Raw genomic sequence first — 23,154 nt, 5'->3', positions numbered from 1 at the left:
TCAGCGCTGGCTTGGGCATCAGGAAAAGCACCTTCCACCTGCAATCTCCCTGCCAGTAATGTAAGGGGACAGGAATGTGTTGGCTTCTAGGATATGCCCTATGCCCTTCTGTGCTGCAGGCCTTTGTGCTCTTGAACTCATTTTCTTTAGGACCTGAGAAGTACTTTGCATGGAGATGTTCCCCTCACTAATCTGATCTACTTTTGTAGTAATTTGCATGTGTTTAATTGCTGAATGCATCTCCAGAAACTGGGACAGATATCAGCTATATCCTCAACAACTAGGGGTGTGCAAGTGTCACTTTGTTGCCCTATTTCTCTCCTGCCATGCCCTATCTCTGCAGCACCTGGATTAGTGCTGGTCCTGCAGGTGTAAGACAGAGGACATACCTAGCTGGGTCCTGAGCCAAAAGGGCATTGACCTGCCCATGACAAGGCTTTCAGACTTCTGAGCCTGTGTATCAATGCCTTATCTGAGCAGGAGGCAGCTCCATATGTCATCTGCTTAACAGCCCCAGTCATGCTGGAAGCAGAGGTCAAGAGAAGAAAGCCAGAACTGATGGGCACAGGGATGAATATCATCTGCTCTGTGAGCACATGCAAAACAGCAACCTTGTTCAGTGTTACAGGCAGCAATCCTCAAATCACCACCTGCAGCATGATATCTTCCTCAGGCAAGCTCTTAGAAAACAATACCAGGCAGTTTCTATTCTTAAGCCATAAAATCTGTGAGCTACTGCATACCATTTCCGCTGGTCCGGTCTCCTCACTCAGTTTCCCATGACCTAGTAGCTGAGCAAAACCTGGAGCCCATTCTACCCCCAAAAGCAGGATTGTTTGACCTTCCCATTACTGCATCACCAGCTAGCTTTCACTCCAAACCTCATCATAACTTGACAAACCATCCTTCCCACAGGTGAACCACTTAATGAGAAATGGTCAAACTCATTTTCAGTTCCTATATCGTCTCATGCCAAACTAGCACAGGAGGGCATGCTTTGTCCATAGAGCCAACTAAGGCCAGAGAAGCAAGGGCATACATTAAGTTCAGAAAAAGCTGACGCATTAATTTGACCAGTTTTTAGGCAGAAAGTCAAAGGTATGGTGCTTACCCTATCTTCTCACTGATAGATGGGCTGGGAACTGGTAAGGACTCATTGTAGTACCAGGAGAGCTAAAAACAGGTAAGATGCTCACTTAAACAAGGAGGGAGCTCAGGCAGCAGGTCGCCAGCTGAGTAATTTCTTACAGGAAAATGGCAAGTTAGCGGGGTGACTGCATTGAGATAGTGCAAGGAGGGCAGCAAGCTGACACACACACCACCCCCCCCCCCCCCCGCCATGAGAAGTATGATGTATGTTTTCCCAAGTGAAGTCTGTCCCAGAAACGACATGGGTCCCAGACAGTGCAGGTAACATGGACAGTGCAGGTAACATTCCCCCTCCTGGAGATCCTTAAAGGCTTATTGCTTACATCTGTATTCTGCTAGTGCATCAGATGTCTCCAAATGGCTTCATCAAGTCTTCCCAAATGCCTTCTTTCTCTTATCATATTTTCTTAAGGCAAAATCTTAACTTAGCCCCTTTTGTTGATTCTCTTAACCTTTCTCTAGGTACGCACAAGGTCACTCATTACCAAAGTATGAGACACACAAGCATTAATGCATTATCTCTGTGGAGTCTCAGAGAAGTGTTATGATCATGTATTGCATAGCTGGCAAAGGGAGTCCGAGGGCATGCTTATATTACAACGAGCTTTCTGGTTTGAAGTACTTGGTCATTTAAAACACATTATGCTGTCATAGGCTTCTGCTGACCCATGACATGAAAACATGGTGCTTTCAGAAAGGCCAACTTTACCTTCCACTGTTTGCCTGCACTAATCTAGTATGCTACACAACTGCATTCTGCACACCTACAAGCCATGGGACAGTGCTGGTGCCTGTATCCCACCTCTTCCCCCCTCTCCCACCTAGCTTCTCCCAACTCATCTTTTTGTACTTTCCCAGCATTACCCTTACTGCCTTACAGCATGTGTTGCCAGTGCCCTCCTGCATACACGGGCATATTTAATATACAGCCATTAAAGCTCAAAAATGTTTTTAATAATCACTTTGTATTTAATTAAACATGCAAGAACTAGCCTATTAGAGTCAATTAAATTAGAGTGAGACATTTGAACAGTGACTAGTGAAGATATCAGTTTCCAAAGCCCACAGAAAGATGGGGGAAGAAAGCTGGATTATGCCAAGGGAAAAGTGATGCTGGAAGACCAGACCTTTTCAAAGGGGTTTCACAGCCTCTGCATGTATCCTTAGAGAATTTTCACCTTGTAGTGACTTTCTTACCTCTTGCTTGCTGAGAGATGCTCACTTCAAGTGGTTAAAACTCAATAGGTTTTCTAGCAGGAGCAACCTGGTAAAGGAAAAATGTAATTTCTCCAAAACATTGCCAGAACTCTTCACTCCTCTGTCCCTTTTTTGTATTTAAATGAAACATTCACTTCACCTTGTCAAAAGTTTTATTGGACACCAATCCAGTCAGACTCTGCCCCAAGCAGGAGAGGTTCTGCAGCCCTCCACATAGACACTGACTAGTAGAGATCACGGGGAAAAAAGGCTGGAGGAATGCAAAATTAAAGCAGTTAAGGGTCTTAGTAGCCCATTGGAATTAGGTACTCTAGAAAACACCTCTGGGTATCAAATTCAGCTCACTCAATGATAATTCTGTAGACTTTGGATACTTTCACCTATGCCTCATTTTTTCTTAGCTGTAAAAAAAAGACACTGATGCTAACTTGCCTTCATGCTGCAGTTTGGGATCCCTACATCTCTAGGCAAGTGCCAAGTGTGTAATGAACAGAAATGACGACTTCTCCCTGGGGAAAAAAAAATTAAATAGAGCTTGTGGCAGTCAAGACCACCAATGCAGCTTGGGGCTGCATAGGCAGGGAATCATGTTATGAATGAAGCAATATTACTACTTTGCATGGCAGAATAAAATGCTGTATATACAGCTCTGAGCACTGAAACCACGAGACTCTCTGCAACGATATCAAGGCACACGTTGCTGCAAAGACACTGTTTTAACTTAGAAAAGGAAAATCTGATATTCCAGGTTCTGAAAACTGCCACAAAGATGTCATTTCCCAGGAGGCAGCCAGAGGCAAACAGATCCTTTAAATGATGTAAGATGACTAACATGTCCTGGGTGGAACAATCACCTCAACTAGGCTGGCACAGATTGGCTTGACCAAAAGGTTAGAATGGTGTTTATTTCCCACAGGAAGCAAAGTTTGATCATGTAGGAAGAATAATTGGGAGTCAGCAGATAAGATGGTGAAATACAGAAGAGCAGAACATATTTCTGGTTCAGTTAGGTCAAGGGTAGTCTCCTGAGGATAGAGGACGGTAGCCCCATGGTTTGAAAAACAAGGCCTACTTTTCAACAAGCCCAAGCAAACTAGATGCAAACTACTGCACTTGAAAAAACCCCAAGACTCCTGCACACAGATACCCAGTTTTGTATCTGGGGTGACTGCTTCTACATATGGATATTATGCATAGCCGTATCTGTGGCCCCTAAGTCAATAAACTCATTAAGATCGAGTTATTGTTAGAGAAAAGGGCTAGCATTCAACTGTCTCAACTGTGGTGTGAACAGAGCACTCTATAGTCATGCTGGGACAACAAAAAAGTACAGGAGTATCAGTTGATCCATTCTAGGAAACAATTTCTACTGTCAAGGGTACTGACCAGATAATGTATCATCATGGATTTAGTCTACTTCTGCCTCCATCCATGGGTTAGTCTGCCCTTGGTTGTGCCAGGGTAAAGCCAAGGGAACCAGTCCAGGCTGACACCAGCAGCAGTGCACACAATATGGCCTACGCTATCGTTCTTCCACTTCAGCAATCCAAGTCTTGGCTGCGGAATCATAAACCTGATGGATGGATGCAGGGTAGTTAACTGACAATAGCATTCAAAATGCAGCTGTATGAAACACTCCTGATTCTGCTGAACAAGTCAAGCTTATTACAGGATGCATGAAGAAAAAGGAGATTTCAGCAGACTGTGGAGGTCCACAAGCAAGCAGACTTTGACTTCACGGCCAACTGGATGGCAGAGAACAAGCTGCAGTCTCTGTCCATGCTGAGTGAGTGCTCTCTGCAGTACCAGGACCAACAGTCCTGGAGCCAAGGAGCTCTATTTGCAGAGCTGGCTGAAAGTTATTGGCAGGGAGCCCATGTGAGCTCGGTAAATAAAGTATCCAGATAATAAAAATACCCAAAGGCACTGTTTAATTTTTCTGAGGGTTCTGATACAGCCAGTAATATTGAGAGGGAACAGAAATCTTGCAGACAGGAAGAGGAGCACAGGGCAAAGCCATCCTTCCAGAAGACTGGACCAGAAGGCACATGGTAGGTCTGATGGCTTACAACCTGTACAGCTAAATACCCGACATTCATTTATGGGGGGAACAGCTGAAAAGGAAACAGGTTTGTATTCAGGAACTAGACTGGGATTCAGCAAAACTAGGCTCAGACAGGAGCTTGTGTATTGTAAAACCTCAAGTCCCCTTGAACCTTAGCTGCAAACTCTTAATGGATAAAAGGGTCAATACTTCGTGTATCCATGACCTAGGAATGCATCAAAGGGGATGGACAGCGAGATACAAGCCACAGGCTGCCTTCCCCTGCAGTCACACTGAAGTTGAAGGAGATACTGTGGTGGCAGGTTACTGCAGTGGAAAAGGGAGATGAGGTCCAATCTATAAGCAATGAGTACGTTTTGTGTTTGCTTCCCTCTTCAGTAGAGCCTCGGGTGGGAGCTCAGTGTATCCTGCAAAGAGTGGGCAAAGGATGTATAAGAGGGCATACTCCTGCCTGGTGACCCGCTGCACACTGGCACAGACCGTAGCAGGCCAGCTGTGCACACCTTGCAAGCAGTGACGTGGAAGGGGCCAGTGGATCTTGCCTTTTACTCTGTCCTCTGCCATTTTTCTGGCTGGAGCTGGCCTGAGACTACACTTGTGTCAGGGCAGCAGGGACTGCTCACATTTCATCCCACATGCATGCACACCCTCCTTCCCCAATATGATCCCTTTCGTCTGACTAGAGGACCTTTCTGGATCTCCAAACAGCTCAGTAGATCCTCTTCCTTTTACCATCCCTTTTCCTTGAATGTTCATTTTTCTCTGTAGCCTAGCAACTCAGCACAGACTCAGAATATTAACAACTCCTGTCCCCACACACGATCTTCTCCAGAGGCCTGAAAAATGTGATAGCAGAAAGGCTGAGGGGGGTAGGAGCAAGCACGAGAGATGTAGGGAGCATGCAGGGAGCCTCTACCAGCATTGAGAAACAGCAAAGCTATTCAGCTGTCGTATCTGCCACCTTCACTTAACATGTACATAACATATAGAGCTATATATAGCCCCATTTATTTACATATTCAAATAGCAACATGACACGCACACGCTTGTATTTGGATCTAGGTTCTATATTGAGGTGCTGGCACTCTTGCGCACATGCACTCTCTATTGCTAGATGCTTTAAACGTATATATGACAGGATGTCAGAAGGTCAGATTCTCAAGATCTAATTTGGTTTTCAATCAAACCAGATGAAGCTTTCACTTGTGGGAAGGTACTTTAGCATTCTGCAGTAATCCTGTCCAATGCTGCAGCATTGCTATTGAAACAGGTGGCAGTTTGGAACATTGCTCTCAACTACAGACAGCTTTTTAAATATATAGATATAAAAAATATATATAAAGGCTGTGGGAGTTCTGCCTATGTAAAAACCTGAATAAAAACTTAAGCAGGAAAAAAAAAAAAAAGACATTTTTATCCTGGGCGAAGTTTTCTGCAGTAGCAATTCTGACTACTACAGGAATGCTGGGGTGCAAGCTGAAGTGGTTCATACCACCACCATACAACACTGACATGTTCAGATCTAAAGATAACTTGGCTTATAGAGGAACAGATGGAGCACTGCAATACATAGCACTGTTCAGCTGAAAGCATGCTGCAAACTATATAGCCATGGACTCTCATCCTCTCCAACATGACTTCTCTCCTGACGTGCGGCGGAGTCACCTACGAAATGCAGAGTGAACTTAGCCTCTTCAGTGAGAGCACAGAAATGTTCTCATTTGGGAAATCGCCTAGTGAGCAAAACATGTGAACCCTTTCTCAGTACTGGAGCAGCATTGACTCAGCCCTCCTGAGGCTTGAACTTGTGATACTGGAGACTTGCAGAGCTGCTCCTTAGGGATAAGAGCATCATGGAAAGATGCACAGGGGGAATCATTTGCAACAAGCATTGCCACCACATTTTATTCATGCTGCAAACCCCAAGGTCTAGGCTAGGAATCAGCCAGTCTACCCAACAGCTTTCCCATAACCAAGAGTTTTCATTTATGCAGACAAAGAGTTTTCTGTAAACTCCCCCATTAAGACATCATGTGAATGCTACAGGATCCCTAGAAAGAAACCAGCATGGTAGAATAGAAAGCCTCAGAGGCAGAGAGTCATTCTCTAGTCCAGCAGTTCAGTTGTTCTTCCACTGAGAGCTTGTTTCAACAAGGTTTCCACAGTTCACCATTTACTGATCTTTGTACGTGGCAAAATCATGCAATTCAGCCGACAAAAATATTTCATTCAAGGACATGATTAATGTTCAAAACATCAGAGTCCTTCAGCACAAGCATAGGAGACCCCTTTATAGGGGAAGCCATGAAGCTCTCTCACATGAGGACACCTCCAGGCAGTACAGTGGCAGAGACCTGGCAGGACTGCTGCTTTACCAGGCTGCTCTCTGCTACACATGCTCTGAGTCCTCGGGACCTCTGTCTCAGGAAGAATTGCTGGTGCTTTGTGCAGATCCTAGCTTCCAGCTGGTCACAGCATTTGAAGAGACTGTATAGTGATCTTTGGGTTGTTACTTAGCAACTTGACTCTGAGATGTAGTGAATTTACTGGGCTGTCTCTGCAGTGAAGCAACATCAGGACCAAGGGCATAGGGAGAATTTTGTCATGGGAATGGGATAATCTGTGAAATATTAGGGAAGACAGATAAGATTTTTCCCTTCTACAAGTTGTCATAAATGCAGTAAATATTGACATATGAGTCACACTGACCTATTTTCTAGTTTTTAAGCCGGGACAATCTCTTTGCAACCAATTTCAGAACCAATGAATGGGGAGTACTTCAGGCCCCTTCACAAGTTTGCTTCATTCTTAACTATTTTGTGCAAGAACCCTACCCTCTTGTGGAATGACCATTCCTGTCTTTCAGGCAGAATGGGGACCACTGCTTGTTTAAACTTGAGCATCCACCCCCCCATACATTCATACTGCAGAGCGCCCCTGAGGCCAAATGCTTTACTTGTCCTCACACACTACCTTAGTTCAATGGATCTTTCCGCAAAATCAATCAATCAATCAGTGGTATTTCTGTTAAAGAAAAGCATAATGCAGCATGAGCAGATATCCACATCTGATTCTTGACTTTTTAGACTGTATCAGTGCTAATGAAAGTCACCCTGAGCGTCAGCAGTCACAGGATGTCACCACTGCAAGGATAGACAAAGTAACCTCAAATCTAGCAGTGGCAAATAAGATGGGTCCCTGACATCTGCTTTGTTGCAAAGGTGTTTCTAGGAGTTCAGTAGATTTCTACTCTTACTATCCATCTAGATGAGCCACAGAGCAGGCAGTTGTAGCTCTTTCCTGTAAAAGAGACCAGCTCAAAGCTACTATGTCTAGAGTGATTTGGAGGTTACTCTCCACTCCACTACAACCATCTTTTATTTCTCCAAACATCCTTCTAGCAGAAGGAAAAAGCATCAAGATGCTGTTGCTTTACTTCAGCTAGCAAAGTGGTTATGTGTTTATGCACAAGCTACTTCCTATTGCTGGAGAAGCAGAGACGTGAGAAGGCCACCGAGGTGACTCTATGTAACTGATGGCAGTGTGCACAGGACACTGCACACAACCGTTGTGCAGGACTGCCCTTTGCATCCCCTGGTAACTCTCCCCTTCAGGAAAATGCTGTTTCACCTGTACAGAACTGCCAGTGTTTGATTTCCCAAGCAAACAGCTATCCAATGCATTGCGGCCCTGCACACCAGGACTTGAAGTGACAATAGCTGCATGACCTAAGCTGTACTGAAGCAATCATCAGCAGAGGAGGGCGCAGACATGTGCCAGCTCTGAAGAAACCTTCCATCTCAGCTGCATGTTTGCAATACCTTAGCTTAAATCACAGCACACAGAAGCCCCTAGCATGTGAAAAAAGCACATAACCCCTACCTGTCTGTGCCAGCACAGAGCCCGGGGATATCTCACCCCAAGTCAGAGCTGTGCCATTCTTACCATGCCACACTGGTAGGATCTGACCCTTCTCCAGCACCAAGGCCCCACAGCGTCCTCTGCTACCTGCAACACTACCATCTCAGGAGCCTACAGGACTACAGCCCCTGCGGTACCATTACAGCACACCATCATTAGCTCAGCACCAAAGCTGCCTCTTAGTTTTACCATATTTTGGCAGTCTTCAATATTCAGCAGCCTTAAATACCAAGCTGTAATGTGCACACATGCTCTTGCTTTAGATACCACAGTGTCACAGGGCTGGAGATACCCTAGGCTACAGGGAAACATTTACAGCACTGGAGTGTCATGTCATACTTGTATCTCATAGCAGGTAACTCCAGAAACCTCTGACTGTGGGATTTAAATGCTTTAACCTGTGCTTTTTTAAAACCTTTGGATATCCAGGGACATAGAATAGACTGACTGGGGAATATCTGTATGTCATTTCTCCATTGCAAAGCGATGGCAACAAACCAGAACACTTTCAGTTAAGAATAAGAAAAATGCTGATATATTTGAAGAGGCTATATGGTAGTATAAGGTACAGAATAATAGTAGAAACCTTTCTTAAAAATCTTGCTTTTTAAAGCTCAAGACATCTATACCAATGGAAAATCCTTTTCAGGGCATATTGCAGCAAAGTAGTTTCTGTCCATTAGTGCAGGCATACAGAGGATCTGCTGAGGGTCCTCAAAGGCTACTGCCAAAGCTGCATCAGCCCTGAGGAAAACAGGGTTTTGCATACGTAATTTGACTGTCAGAACAGTTCGAGAATGGATTGGACATCATGCATCCAGATCAGCAATCCCACATGGATATACATTTTCCTGCCTTTCCCTTCCCTGAAAGGGCCCAAAGGTCAAGAGCTCTAACCAGGAGAATGTACAGCCTAAGAGGCTGCTGTGTTGTGTACCAAAGAAAGCCTCTTATATGGAGCCTAGCCATCCACACTTTCTTCTTTCATCAACTACACCCAGCATACAGCAGAGTCAGGCACATACATATATTACTGTGCATGGGTTACACTGAAATCGAGATTCTGCTAGTCAGTGCGTATTCATACTCCAGTGAAAACAGAACTGCAAAGCCTGATAAGGACAGATGCTATATAGCCTACAAAGGCTATTTTAAGCATGCCTAATAGATGGAAAATTTGATGTAGTGAGAAGAGTGATGCCCCACTGATGATGGCATAACAGGTTGTAATATGAACTGTCCTGGTCAAGAACACCCTAACACACAACCTAATCCACTTTATTTTGGGTTACAAGCCAATTTAAAACCCTTGCAGCTCATTTCTGTCTTGGGACATGCTTTACGTCTCTCATGAACAGGGAAAACTTCTTTGCCAAACAAGACAACTTGTTTTTCAAGCAAGCTTCGGGAAGTTGGGAAAGAGCAAACATGATGCTTCCTTCCATAACCCCCAATAGATCCAGTGCAGTATGTCAACGCAAGTGCAGTCAGTCCGACAAGACAGCGGTGTGACAACAGGTGATACAGGAGTAGGCAGCAGGAGGCAATGAAGCGAAGCATCAAGGTCAGCTTTGCCAAGCATCCTGCACCAACCTCTAACCTATCTGCACTGCAGACTGTCCCGCAGCAAGAGGTATTGCCAGTCCCACAGTCATCGTTCCTTTAGCACATATATTCCTGCAAACATTTCTCTTTGGAAGCCTTGTTTCTTACAATAGCCCTCTACAACAATCCTCTTGTAACTTTTCAACTTGTCACCAGGTTTATAAAACTTTAAAGCTAGTGCTATAACAAACTGAAACAATGTTATTGCAGATGTAGGAGAGCATCTTGGGATGAATAAATTATAGGAGCCACAAAGAAATCACAGTTATAACGGCTGGATGCTCCGAGCTCTCTACAGTGTGCAGATACACAGGAGGGAGCAGGTTTAGGACTGCACAGATCATAGGGCAGGAAAATTGAAGCGTTATGAAGGGTAACCACCTCTTATTTCAAATACATACAAAACTTCTGGTTGTTTTCCTTATTGAAATAGTTCACTAATGCTTGAAGGGAGTCTGAACTGTCTGGTACTAGAAAAATATGTCCCCAAAGATTACCTAGAGAGAAAGAAGACTACAGTTGGAAGTATTAGCAGCAAGTACAATATACCCTGAACAGGCCAGTCCTCAGCTGTCTGTTGAAAGGACATGCAGGAGTGGGGGAAGGTTTCCAGCTCCTTCTGAAGCCATTGGTACTGGATAACATCAGAATTGGATCCACCAAAGCAGGTTGGTTGAACCAGACCATTAAAATGATAGTGACTTTGGGCAGCATTCAGTCCACGTACCACAAAGACAGAAACCTGCATGCTGCTTCAGCTGCAGAGTGACTTGAGCTCCATGCTGCCAGTGCTTTTCATTGTCCTGGGTCCGAAGTACTGCTAGACTCCTCAATACCTATGGGCACCATACCAAGAGGTCTGAACATAGCACTGTCCAAGTACCACTATACACCAACAAGCATCTATAAATACCTGTGTGTTGTTCCATGCTTACTGCAATTCAGCCACCTGTAGCAAAATGGCATTTACCAGATAACTTATCCAGCCCATTTCCTTTAAGGAGAACTAGGAGATACCATCCTTCCATTCTTTGCAGATCGTCTGAGCTACTGAATAACATTATGAAGACATTCCTTCTTTCAGCCTGCCTTTAAATCTCCAACTTGCAAATTCATACAGGATATGAAAAGACTCCAGCTAGGCCTTTCATTGTCATGGATCAGCACTTCCCAGAGGGTCTGCCAGTCAAATGTGCCCTCCCCAATACCTATTTGGCCTGGCCCCTGGCATCCTTACCCAGGCATTTCAATTGATGTCACTGATCTTGGCTCAGCAAATAATCCTTCTAATCACTGACAAGAACAGAGGCTGCAGCCCAGCGTTGCTTAGCAGGGCTAAGAGGAGTACACAGTAATAAAGCATTACTCTAGCAAGTGAGCTTGAAGATACGGCTGACCACACACAGGCAGCAGCTGCAATGAACAAGGTACCCTTTTTTTTTTTTTTAAACAAGAACTGTAATTTTGGTCCCTCATCATTGGGACATCATTACAAAGTCAGCACTGTACAAATGAACATCCTGCACTCTGGCATGACTCCATCTTCTGAGCTGTACCATGGCACAGTATCTGGGCATGGCCCCCAAGAAGATGGAGATGCATCGCCTTTGTATAGCACCAGGAAACACATAGCATATACAGGCAGCTGCAAAGCATTCTGTAGATCAGAGTGTCTGGGAACTTCCAGCATAAAGACATAACTGTGTTGCCTTTGCAGAGAGCCCTGTATCCTCCAGGACTGAAATGTCACCACATCATCATTTTAGGAATACAGTTCCCATGGGAGTGAAGGCAAGGAGTGCTCCTTAGATCATGGGTGGAGCTGTATTCCTCCACAGCACCACATCCAGCTGGACTCCTGTGGAAAACAACTTTTTGAATCATGCAACGGCTAGTCACTGACAACACTTGTTCCCTGCCATCACGCAGCCTGCAGACGCCAAGAGTCCCAGGGAAAGGCATGGGAGAGCTGGGGGCTCTCCTCAGCCTGCCCAGCCCCAGCACCAGGGCCATTGTTCCCAAAAGGATGTCTGAGGATTAATTAATTATCCTACAAGGGGCAGTAAGTAATAACACTCCTTGTGGAACAATAGAAGCTATTTGGTTGCCATGGCAACCCAGCTTCACTTGTGTGCCTTTAATTTATTCATTGCACAGTCCCTTTCCCAATCACACATGATGCCAAAAATTGCCTTGTTTTTCTTGCCAGTATCCATGTCCAGAGCAGGGGTAAGACACAGCCCTTTCCCTGGGGCATCTGTCACACAGAAGAATGATGCACATAAAATCCCTTCAGCCTGGAAATTTACATCACATGATAACTCTTCTGCTCCCTAAATGTTTGTTCTTTAAGACGATTCTGATTTTTTAACCCCTTTTTGAAGCTGCCTCACCATGGCACTTATAGATCTTGATCACATTCTCACATTTAGCCACTTTGTCCCCCATTTTCCCCCCACCCTGCCCCAACATATGTAGGAAGGATGGACAGGAGATTATGCTTGTCAAGTCAAAGAGAGAGACAGGAGGGATAATCAAAAGCCCAGAAGTGACATGCCTTTGCAGTATCAACAGGAGTGTGGCTTGGACAGTGCCTGGTGCCCAGCCTGATTACAGCCATGCCACACCATCAAAGCACTCAATGTCCATCAATAGTGCTGCCCAAATTCTGCAAGATCCAGAGCAGCATTTGGATGAAGGTCCATGCCAGGAAACCTGCTCTCCCATGCGCCCCACGGATATTATTGTTGCTGTTCCTCCCCAGCCCCGAGCATAAACATTTGTCCCAGGCATCCTGCGGCAGAGGGAAGCAGGTGTTCATTGGAGAGGGGAGAGCATCGCATTCACATGACAAGGGTTGAAAAGTATTGCTAAAAGAATGGCTACTAGCCTAGGACACAGCATGCCTGGCCACAGCTGCTCACAACAGGTGTATGACGATCAGCCTTTATAGTCTATGGACACATCTCCAGCAAGAGGTTCATCCTGAACCAGCCTCTGCAGTGCTCAGCTATCTTCTCAGGTCTACAGAGGAAGAACAGGGCAGTTGTTACAGGTAAGCTGAGAACCAAATCCCTCACTCCTTCCCAGTTACGTTTGTGTCAGCTGGGGTCTTCAGCTACAGGCCCCAGATTGTTCATGCTGGCTCTAGCAAGGAAGGTGACAGCTGGTTCACCACATCATAGGAAAATTCAGGTCGAAGTTGAGACCGGGGGAGGAGATGACTCAAAGTTGAGCTCTGTCCTGACAGGCAAGATAGATGGAGCTAGGTTAAGCCATCTGGCTCTTCTAAGTTGAGCCTAACCTCAAGCACAGCTACGCAACGCAATGGGGACATAGGTCTATACCTGAATTTCCGATTGTACACACTGCCCAGTGTCACCGTTACTAGACTGAGATGTAACATGACATGCAGATAATTATGGTAATGGTGGGATAATAGCAGAGAGTCTGCAAAAGAAACTGTTCCATATGAGAACCTGAAGGTTCATGGTCGGCCCTTCACCCTGGGTCATATCAACATATGCATTCAGGATTTTCAAGCAGCCTGGAAACCAAAATGACTAGTCAGATTGTCTCACTTCCCCTCCTCCCCCCATGCAACAGCAGAATAGCTGGTGGGCCAGAGAAACAGGGCAGGAGAGTCCAGAAACAGATAAATAGGACAGGAGCATTGGGAGACCAAGGTTTTAATTGACTTGAACAGTAAGAGCTCTAAATTGGCCTAGGATTTTCTTGCATGGATCAGGAACAGGATAGCTGCTGCCAGGAGGTCCCCACCAGCCTTCCACTCCACTCAGCCTCTTGGAAAGAAGAGGTGTTTAGAGGAAAAGCCTCTGGGCAGGAGGGAGGAAGGCGAGGTTAGGCAATGATCAGCGCAATCCATGTCCTCTGCTGAGTGCTAAGGGCTTCTGAGACACAATAGCACAGGCCTGGATGCATACCCAACACATGACCAAAACAATTAAAAAATTTCACCCCAAACCATTGGTATCTGAGCAGATAAATTTTTTCTTCTCAGTAGTATGAAAAGCTCCAGCCTACAAATGCCACCCGAAATCAGATCTCCATTAGATGCCTCCCTTTCCAGTACAGGTCCCCAAAGAAATGGCAAATTACCACCAGCAAGCATGAAAAGCCACTGACTGTTTTTCAACTTGGCAGGCACAGGCTGACTGTAAAGCCACCACTGCCTTTTTGTCAATTGAAAAATACAACTCGCGTCTACTCTTTTAAGGCATAAGCATTAACGGCTCAAAGAGGTGGTTGTGCAACCAGCACAGAAGGATAAGGGATGAGAATCTACTCTGGATAAGATGCCACTAGTTCCAGAGATGCCAGCAGAGATCCTCCATACTTCAGTGTGCTGGTATAGACACTCACTAACCCTACTAGAATTCACCCCACGTTAGGAAGTGAACTACAGTCTTTCAGCATGTTCAACCACATCACAAGTACCATCAGCAGGGGTAGGTGTGTACCACAGAGGTCCCACATGCCAGTCCTGTCTTGCAAGTGTTGTTTCAGTGAGTTCAGGATTGTTTCAGCCTGGGACTGGGCTGAGGCTGTGGGGACAACTGACAGGCAGTCCCAGTGACACAGACCACTCAGCAGGTGAAAAGAGCAAGGTGCAGACTGAAACCAGTATGCTGAGAAAGAAATTTGGGGAAAAAAAAAAGTCATTTCCTACAGCCCAGTTAAGTGTTTGATTTTCTTTTTCATCACACTACACATACAGACATCATCCTTGAATTCCTTATACTTTAGTGAGAAAGAATTCTGTCTTATATCAGAGTTCCCATCACCTCTCAAAAGTCTGTGTCCAAAGCAGAAGAAAAAAATACTTTTTCAGTACCAGGCAAATATCCCTCTTCCTCCAACAACTTCCCAGCTGCAGGGAAGATCTGTAGTAGGAGGTGAAGGAAGCAGGGGTGTGACTACCCTGTTTTTCAGAAGTGTACCCTGAGATCTCAGGTGGCTCCAAGGAGCCATTGTCTTGGAAGCACATCTCAACCAGAAAATGGAAGAAAAATTTATTAGGCTCCCGCCCTCCCCCCAAACTTACCATGTTGACTTCAGAGATCTGGTCAATGCTGGAGATATGGATGCTCATTCCCACTGTGACAGGGTTACCTGAAACACAAATGGACTGGGTTAGGACCATATTCAAGCCCTCCTCCCTTATCTCCTATTAAAGAATTGCCTAGAAATGCATGGATATGATTTGCAGCAGCCTTACATTCCCCAAGTATCAAGGATTTCCAAGTCACATGTACTCAAATGATTAGAGAAGAATAGATTTTTGTAACTCCCAGCCTTACAGACTCACCCCTAGGAGCAGCGCAGCCTAAGCTTTATTCTTTAATTCCTGGAAGTTAATTACCCCCTAGTTATACAATTATCTCTGGTTATTCCAAATAATGCCTTCAGAGACCATCAGTAGGCTCCCAGTGGGCTTGCATAAGGTGTTACTGATTGACCATACCAAGAACATAGCAATCAAGGCCATGCAACACATGGGCAGGAAAGATACTCCAGCTCACTCCTCCATCACTCTGTCAGCTCTGAGTGCTCAGTCTGAAAACCCCAAGTGAATTTTAATACCCAAGATACCAGAAAAGTAGAGGGACCAGATCTATGAAGTGAGAAAGCAGCATTTGTATAGTGGCTTTTCAGAGCAGAGCAGCGCTTAGATTAAAGAACAGATTCCCCATTTTACCATGGACATCAGGGCACATATCACCCCACATTCTCTTGCCTGCAGCCATGGAGCTGTGGTAGACATCCATGCACAGGTTTGCTGGGAAATTCAGGTATTCCCTTGCCCAGTGACCAAGCTACCCTCATGCATCAGTAAGTAAGTGCCACTGACTGCAGCATGCAAGATGAACTTGTGAAGAAACACCACACGAGCAGTCACAGACAGACCTATTGCCCTCTCTTGCCCAAGTGCAGTAAAAGCTGTATTACCACTTCCCACAAACCTGTAGAGTCAGGGCAGAAATGAGCCATTTCAGCCAATTCTTCCAGATGTGTGGGTATCCCAGCTAGATCCAGACTCATACCCAGTTCTACCCAAGGCCCTCTGACTAGCAGCTCCCACGGCTAGGCAACAGGACAGCCCTTTCAGTGGGATTTAAGCTACATAAAACAAATTGCAGAGATACACATCCACTACCAAAACCAGCAAAAAAACTCCTGTAGCTTGAGATGGAATTTGAGCGCTACGCTTCTCCTGTCATCCCCACAGCCAGAGCACAAATCCATTCTCACTGCAAGCAAAGCCCCTCTTCTTGCACATGCAAGGTGGAAAATGATTCCTCGCAATGCAGTACTAGAAAGGGAATGGCAAGCAGTTATTCCACTCAAGGTATTAACTCTTCCATGGACTCATTAGTAGAACTAAGTGCTGAAATATTTACAGATAATCATGAAATGGCTTAGAAAGTAATTAGGAGATTGGGGGAGAGGGGAGAACCACACAACTGGAAATGAAGTGATATTTTAATTATGTGTTACCAGAAGTAGGGAAGTAGTGTCATTAGGGCTGCCTTGTGATTGGGTATACTGTTAACTGAGACCCTCTGCTGCAAATTAAGCGGCATTATCCTTTAATGGAATATGAACAACACTGAAAACATCAGAATCAACAACTGTAATTAGGCCCTGCTATGTAAATCTCCTTAAAGAGGCAGTGCTCTTCTCCAGCCCTCCTGGCTCGCTGTCAGGGGTGCCAGAGGCAGGGGTGCTCAGGAGACCTTGCAGAGCCTCTGAAAATCCCTACACAGGCACACTCCTAGCCACATCTTTGCTGTACTGCTACGTTCATCTTTCACAAGGGAACCAGGTGGGAAAATAACCAAGAGTCACTCAGGGGAGAGCCTGCATCCTCCCTTGCACCAGAGGCTGACAGTGGCACAGCAAACCTTTTAAGGAAGTCTCACTTTGGTAGCTTGTCTTTTTTTCTGAAATCAGGGGCTTGTGATAGAAGCCGTAGCAGGAAGAGGAAGTCACTGCTGCCCTGAGGATCTTACAAACTAATTGGTTACAGGAGGAAAGACGGGACCATGAGCAGGGCTGCAGCAGAGCTGGGGAGAAGCCAGCTCCTGACCCCTTAGCCTTTCTGCCATGCAGTGTTGTTTCCCCCAAGAGTTGCCCTACTACCTGCTTTGCTTCCAGTCTGTCACCACCAGTAATTATGTCACTGTGGTTATGTGTCCCCTCCTTCCTCAGTGCAAAAAGTGTTTCTTTGCCCCTGCTGTGTAGGAGACCCACTAAAACCACGAGGCTGGGTGGTTATAGCAGGGGAGCACTGACAGTGGTGATATACAAATATTTGTCAAATACAGAGCCTATCCAATCTAATCTATCTGTCTAGACATTTGTGCTGTGTTCATCACCACGGTATCTGAGCGCCTGAGGTCATGCAGTGACTCAGTGTCAGCTGTGGATAAGATCCAGACCTCCCAACTCCCAGCTCCAAGACAAACACTGGAGTGGAGATCAGCCACACTGCTCCCCGTCAGCCTGGGTTCAGCTGCACCCAGCTCCCATGTGCAGTCAGCAATGTTGCTCTTGGCCACCCTGGGCACTGCCAAGACCTCTACACCCCATCTATCATGGCAGGTGGGAGGCTCCACTGCCTGCTTGCAGCCCCTGAGGTGTGTGCCTATCAACCCACAGGCAGAAGTGTGTGATTGTCATACAAACACTCCAAAGATGAAGGTATGCAAAGTCCTGCCTTTACTGGACCTACTCTTAGCTTGATCACAGGGAAGCCACTTCACCTTCTCCATCCCTGTTGTGAAGACTGGCTCACAGTCTCCTCAGGACAGGGATGCAAGAGAACATACACAGCCAACAGGAAGAGCGTGCCCTACCTCTTACTGCAGCCCAACAAAAAACTAGACCGGCTGGTGTCCAACATTCAGGCTGTAAGCAGTACACAAATAAACAAAGGACATCAATTCTGCCAATGTTAATAGCTTCAGGCAAGAGGGATACAAAAGTAGGGTATTTAAAATATGCGATAACGTCATCTGTAAATTTGTCCAAAAGGCAGAACTCTGCATTTGTGGATCTAAGACAAGGCAAAGGAAGCAAACCTGATATTAAAGGTCCATGCTTTTATCTGTGCCTTGCCAATGGGTGCAAAAAGCTAGACCTTCTGCCCTTAAAGAAAAAGCTTATGCCTAGAAAAGATTTGGAGGCAAGATCACGAGTGAGGGAATGTGAGAAATTCTGCCACTTTCACCAGTGAATGGCACCCTCACACGTCCCCGTTTCGCACCACCACTGGAGAAATCACCAGCATTTTGTCCTGAAAGTAGTTTGATGCCTGTGAAAAATGTACTCAGGAAGTTGGAAGGGAAGCAGACAAAAGAGTTATAATAAAACCTGTCCTTTTTCTGCAAGTGATACTTGTCAAATATAAAAACAGTCAAGGTAGAGAACAAGTTGTCCTAATCTGCAATATTTTCCCAGCAACCAGTTATTACTTTCATATTTTATTTTATAATGCTTAAAAGCCCCAGAACCTAGAATCACGTTGCTACAGAAGTAATTCCTATGGCACAACTGCAGAGGAAAAGTCCTGTATCCAAGCCTGTGTCTGCCTGCGCTACAGCCAGAGGTGACGGCAGCCTGGATCAGGACATCTCTTACAAGTCTCAGCCTGGTACCTCAGCTGCAGAGAGCAGCAAAGACAATAGCATGAAATTCAGTGTAACAGGTCTCCAGACAGTGGATGCTTACATGGGCAACTGCCCTGTACTAAGGTCCAAGCTGCCTTCTCTTCACTCCTACCCAAGAAAGTTAGACTAGAGCAAGCTTGGGTTTCTCTGCCATCAGATCTCCAACTGCAATACAGACACAGCCAAAAAGACTCCGAAACAGTGGGCAGAGAAACAGAGATTACTTTATATTATTATCCACTGAAGCCACACCATTTTTATGAACTACAGCCAATGCTTTGAGGAGTCTGGTTCATGCATTTCTGCCCACATGAACTTGGCAATGCTGGCAGAGCCAAGGCTTGTGGTTGCTAAGGGACAGGCATCAGTCTCAAACCTACCCTTTAGCCTAAACTACAGGAACAAAGGCACTAACAGGGATCTTGGGAGGTTGCACAGCCCATATCATTCATGGAAATGGACCAAAGTTTCTTTAAACCACCAGTGTCAGAAATTCCACAGTTCCCCTGGACAATCTCTTCCTGCATTTCACTGCACTGAAGGCTTTTCCTAAATATCCAAACTAAACCTTCTCTGCAGTGTAAAGGTAGTTTTGTCTCATCATTTCCCCCCAATGATAGAAAAAGAATAAATAAATCATCCTTCCTTAACAACAGATTTTATGTACTGAGAAACCATTACATCCCTCTCCCTCCCCCACCAATGCTGTCTTGCCTAGATTAAATGCACCTGATTTCTTCAACCTCTCCTCAGAGGTCATGTTTTCTAACGCTCTGCCAATTAGTGCTGCTCTCCTCTGGCCTTTTGCCAATTTGTCTACATCTCTATTTTAAAGCATGGTATCCAGAAACCAGCCACTGAAGCAAATATAACATGTCACGAGTACAGAAAAAAGAAAAAGCAACCTCCCATGTACAGCATTCTCATAAAACCACAGAAGCCTCTCCAAACCCACTGCACCCATCCTGGGAGCTGCTCACTTTGTGTAGGAGGTTGGAGATGTTATAGGGGCAGCCTAGCTCTTGCCATTAGAGTGCATCATGCATGCAGGAGGAGGGAGCGCAGCACTGTCTCTTTAGTACAAGAGGGAAGATTATTCAAGACAGCTTTGTGCATGAGCCCCACCGTTCCCTGCTTGCGCTCTGCCTGTGGCATCACCAGTCCGAGATCCTTGCAGCAGCAGGAAAGCTGCTTTAAGGTCTTCTACTGGGTAAACAAAGCCAACCAGAGAAAATTAGAGGTTTCAGCCACTAAACCTACATATAGAACGGGTCTGTGCCTTACCCTGCAATGGTAGATACCCACATGCATAAGACTCCGTCCATGCAAAACCCAACTCTCCAGAAGCCAGAGGACAGCAGCGGCACTACAGCCCAGAAACAGCAAATCCCAGACAAGGTTGCCCTGCACTGGCTGGCAGAACTGTTTCTGTAAACGCAGGGCAACACAGGCAGGCACAAAGAGGGCAAGATTTGCTGATACATGTAGCTACAGGACTGCAGTGGCTTACTTGCATGTTCAATGACCCCCACACCAAACAGGATCAGCAGTTAGGATATTCTCAGGCTTGCCAAAGGCATGGCCAGCACACAGATTGTAATTTCACTCCCAGGACTTTTTCCTTCAGTCTTATCCCCACTTTCCTGAACAAAGGAGAACTGTTCAGTGTCCACTTGCTCTTTCTGCACAAAATGGTTTGCCCAACCCGCTGCCTCTGCTTTGTTCACAGCACTGAACCTCAGGGCACCCTGGCTTTATGTTTACAAGTTAAAACCTCAACCTATGTCGCTGCTACGTGCAGTGATGAGTTGGTTACACAAGGGCTGACAGACGTGGTTAGTTAGGAGGCAAAAGCTCCCAGGTAATCAGAGGTGCAGAAGGCAGCACATTCAGCACGAGGCCCGTCACTAGCTGAGGAGCTGCTGCCTGGATGTAACCATACAATCTCTTAAGAAATCCCACTCTGTCCCTCCCAAAACAGACACCCTTAAAAAATTTTCAGCTGATGGACTAATTAGTCCTGGGACATAGTTTTTTAAACCCACCCAAAAGATAACTCAGAGGCCAGCCGACTATCAGGACACCCAAATTCACTGTGGAGGAGTCTATACCTACCCTCCAGGACAGGGAGAATGGAAGTGCTCCTGGGTTTTCACCATATAGGAGGGCTGTAAGAGGAGTTCACAGATTGCCATCTGCATAATAGCTCTGCTTACAGATCGAGGCTGAGGCTCTGCTACAGCAGTCAATAGAAGAATGTCTAAAAGGTGCAATCCCAGCAAGCTACACAAGCCAAATCACAAAAAAGTTTCCCTAACACTAATTTTTCTCTTCCTCTCCGTTTTTTTCGGTTAGGTACAGCATCAAGCACAAACTCAGTAAGTGTTAACATTGCTTCAGGAGCAAGAAAAGCTGACCATGTATCATGAAAGCAGAAGTGTTTTGGGAACCACTTTCATCCAGTATCTCTGATTTGCGGTGACATCTAGAAATACCAAGTTCAGCAGTGTCTCTTAAGAACCTACTTAATTTTTTCCAACAAAATCTAGGTATAAATACCCATTAAACACTCTCCAACCCTTTTTCCACTTGGTTTTTTACTCTTATTTCTATGACCTCTCCCCCACTCGCAGCCAATGCTGTGCACTAAGCTTGCCAGGCTCAGCACAACAGCCAGGAACAAACACATTCAGAGGCTGATATCAAAGCTTTCCCCCTACTCTTAGCAGGTCACTCCATGATATCCATTGGATTTAAAAGAGCAAAGCATACCATGACATTATGCATTTGGCCACTGCTGTACATTACTAGAAAGAGAGATGGTCTCATGGCAAGTCAGCAAATACGACATTGCCTTCTTGTCTCTGGGGGAATAGGGAGTATGAGAGACTTGCTGCTGCTGAGGAATCTCTTCCACATGAAGCAAGCGTGGTATTTTGGAGCTGAAAGACAGGGCCCTGGTCTACAGAATATCTGGGGCTGTCAATGCCTGCTACTTGCCCACAGACTCATTGTTCTGCAGGGGCAGGAGGGGTATCTACCATCACTGATTCTCATGGAGATTGAAGCTAGTCTCCAAGTAGGTCTGGCAGAAAACAGTTTCTTCTGCCTGACAGGTTTCCTGCATTTTGCCGTACTTCTTTAGGGCGTGCTCAGCACTTTTTAAGCTGCTGAGCCTGAGCACAGAAGGAGATTGTGCCTAACCTTGCTAGGCTTCCCATCCATCTACATCAGAGCAGACACAGCAATACCCTGTGCAAGGACGCTAATGAGGATTTCCAGCCTGTATCATTCTGCTCTCCTGGCAGCCTGGCTTTTCACCTCATCCAGTCAGATGACTGAGTTTGCACTATTCATTTGAGAAAGGGGAACACTAGGGACTTCCCAAGAGAAAGGAAAAGTTAGAGCAAGCTCTCACCAAGATGGAGGTATCAAGGGCAGCACACAGGTGTGATGGAACAGGGAGGGTACAACCATAGCATAGCTTTTGAGCAGACCTTTGGAATATCCAAACACTGAACAAATCAAGAGCTTCAGTAAGAGACAGCCTTTCTTCCAAGCAAGCAATGAGGCCAATTCTTCAGCAAGGAGCCAAGAGACACAGCATTTGCAGACCAGGCAGAACTGACCACTCAAGTACTGCTATCCTGTGATGCTCTTTGCAAACACACAGGTTAACCCTGATAATGGCAGCCACATTTTCAGCATGTTGTCAAATGAAGCTGTCCCTGTAGATCTGAATAGATAAAGAGGATTTTCTCAAGCAAGCTGTGCCTGCTTGTGAGCCAGTGCTGAGGGACCCTTTTGGAGGGACAATGCTTTCCTGATGCAGAGGTAGCACTCATTCTGTGACTGTTTTAGGGAAAGCAGAGAGCTAAGGAGCACAACCTGTGAGGCACAGTGGATTACCTAATCTATCTCATGGCTATTTTTAATGGATTAGTAGGTATTAGAGTGGGATATTGCAAATATCCCATGGAAATTTGGAAGCGAGAGAGAACAATCAACTGGCTGCAAAAACAGTGTAAAGGTTGTCCCTGAGGTATTGAAGGATTATGGAGGAAGCTAAATCAAGGTTGATTTTAAAAGGTGTTGGTAGACAGCTACCCAAGCTGAATAAAAACAAGGTCTCAAATGTATAGGCTTAAAAATGGAACAAGAGAGTAGACACCAACCCTGTACTACTGGTAGACTTGGTTCAGCAAAGCACCTGTACATACACTCAGGGCTTTCAGCATTAAGAAAAATAACTGACTATTCAGAATACCATCTGTTCTTAGGAGAGGCCTAGGTCAATACTCAGGAGACAGATTTTTAAAGCCGTTTCATCCTCAGTGATGAAGATAGTCTTCCAAAGCCTTCCATATGCATATCTCTCACCTGGGTGATGCACACTTGGTAACGTTACAGCAAAGCTAGGGGAAAATAAGTTCCCAGGTTTGTCAAACTGCATATTTGCCCTCATTTACAGACATACACAAGTGTATTACCTTACCAGACCTG

The 23,154-nt window shown here is 45.5% G+C and overlaps 1 protein-coding gene across 2 annotated transcripts in view; it reads right to left on the bottom strand.

Moving 5' to 3' along the window:
• LOC309595685 (gamma-aminobutyric acid receptor subunit beta-4) overlaps positions 1–23,154 on the bottom strand; it is a gene marked incomplete at both ends in the record, with an annotated part of 74,030 nt that overhangs the window by 31,662 nt on the left and 19,214 nt on the right. For both annotated transcript variants that reach the window (XM_082322941.1, XM_082322942.1), the window contains one exon: positions 15,024–15,091. In XM_082322941.1, the coding sequence (XP_082179067.1) occupies positions 15,024–15,091 (68 nt within the window). The remainder of the gene's footprint in view (positions 1–15,023; positions 15,092–23,154) is intronic.

This window comes from Platalea leucorodia (assembly GCF_965183815.1).
Source record: "Platalea leucorodia genome assembly, chromosome: 10".
Taxonomy (NCBI): Eukaryota; Metazoa; Chordata; class Aves; order Pelecaniformes; family Threskiornithidae; genus Platalea; species Platalea leucorodia.
The sequence above is the reverse complement of the archived record's forward strand: the minus strand, read 5'-3'. Positions and strand labels throughout refer to the sequence as shown.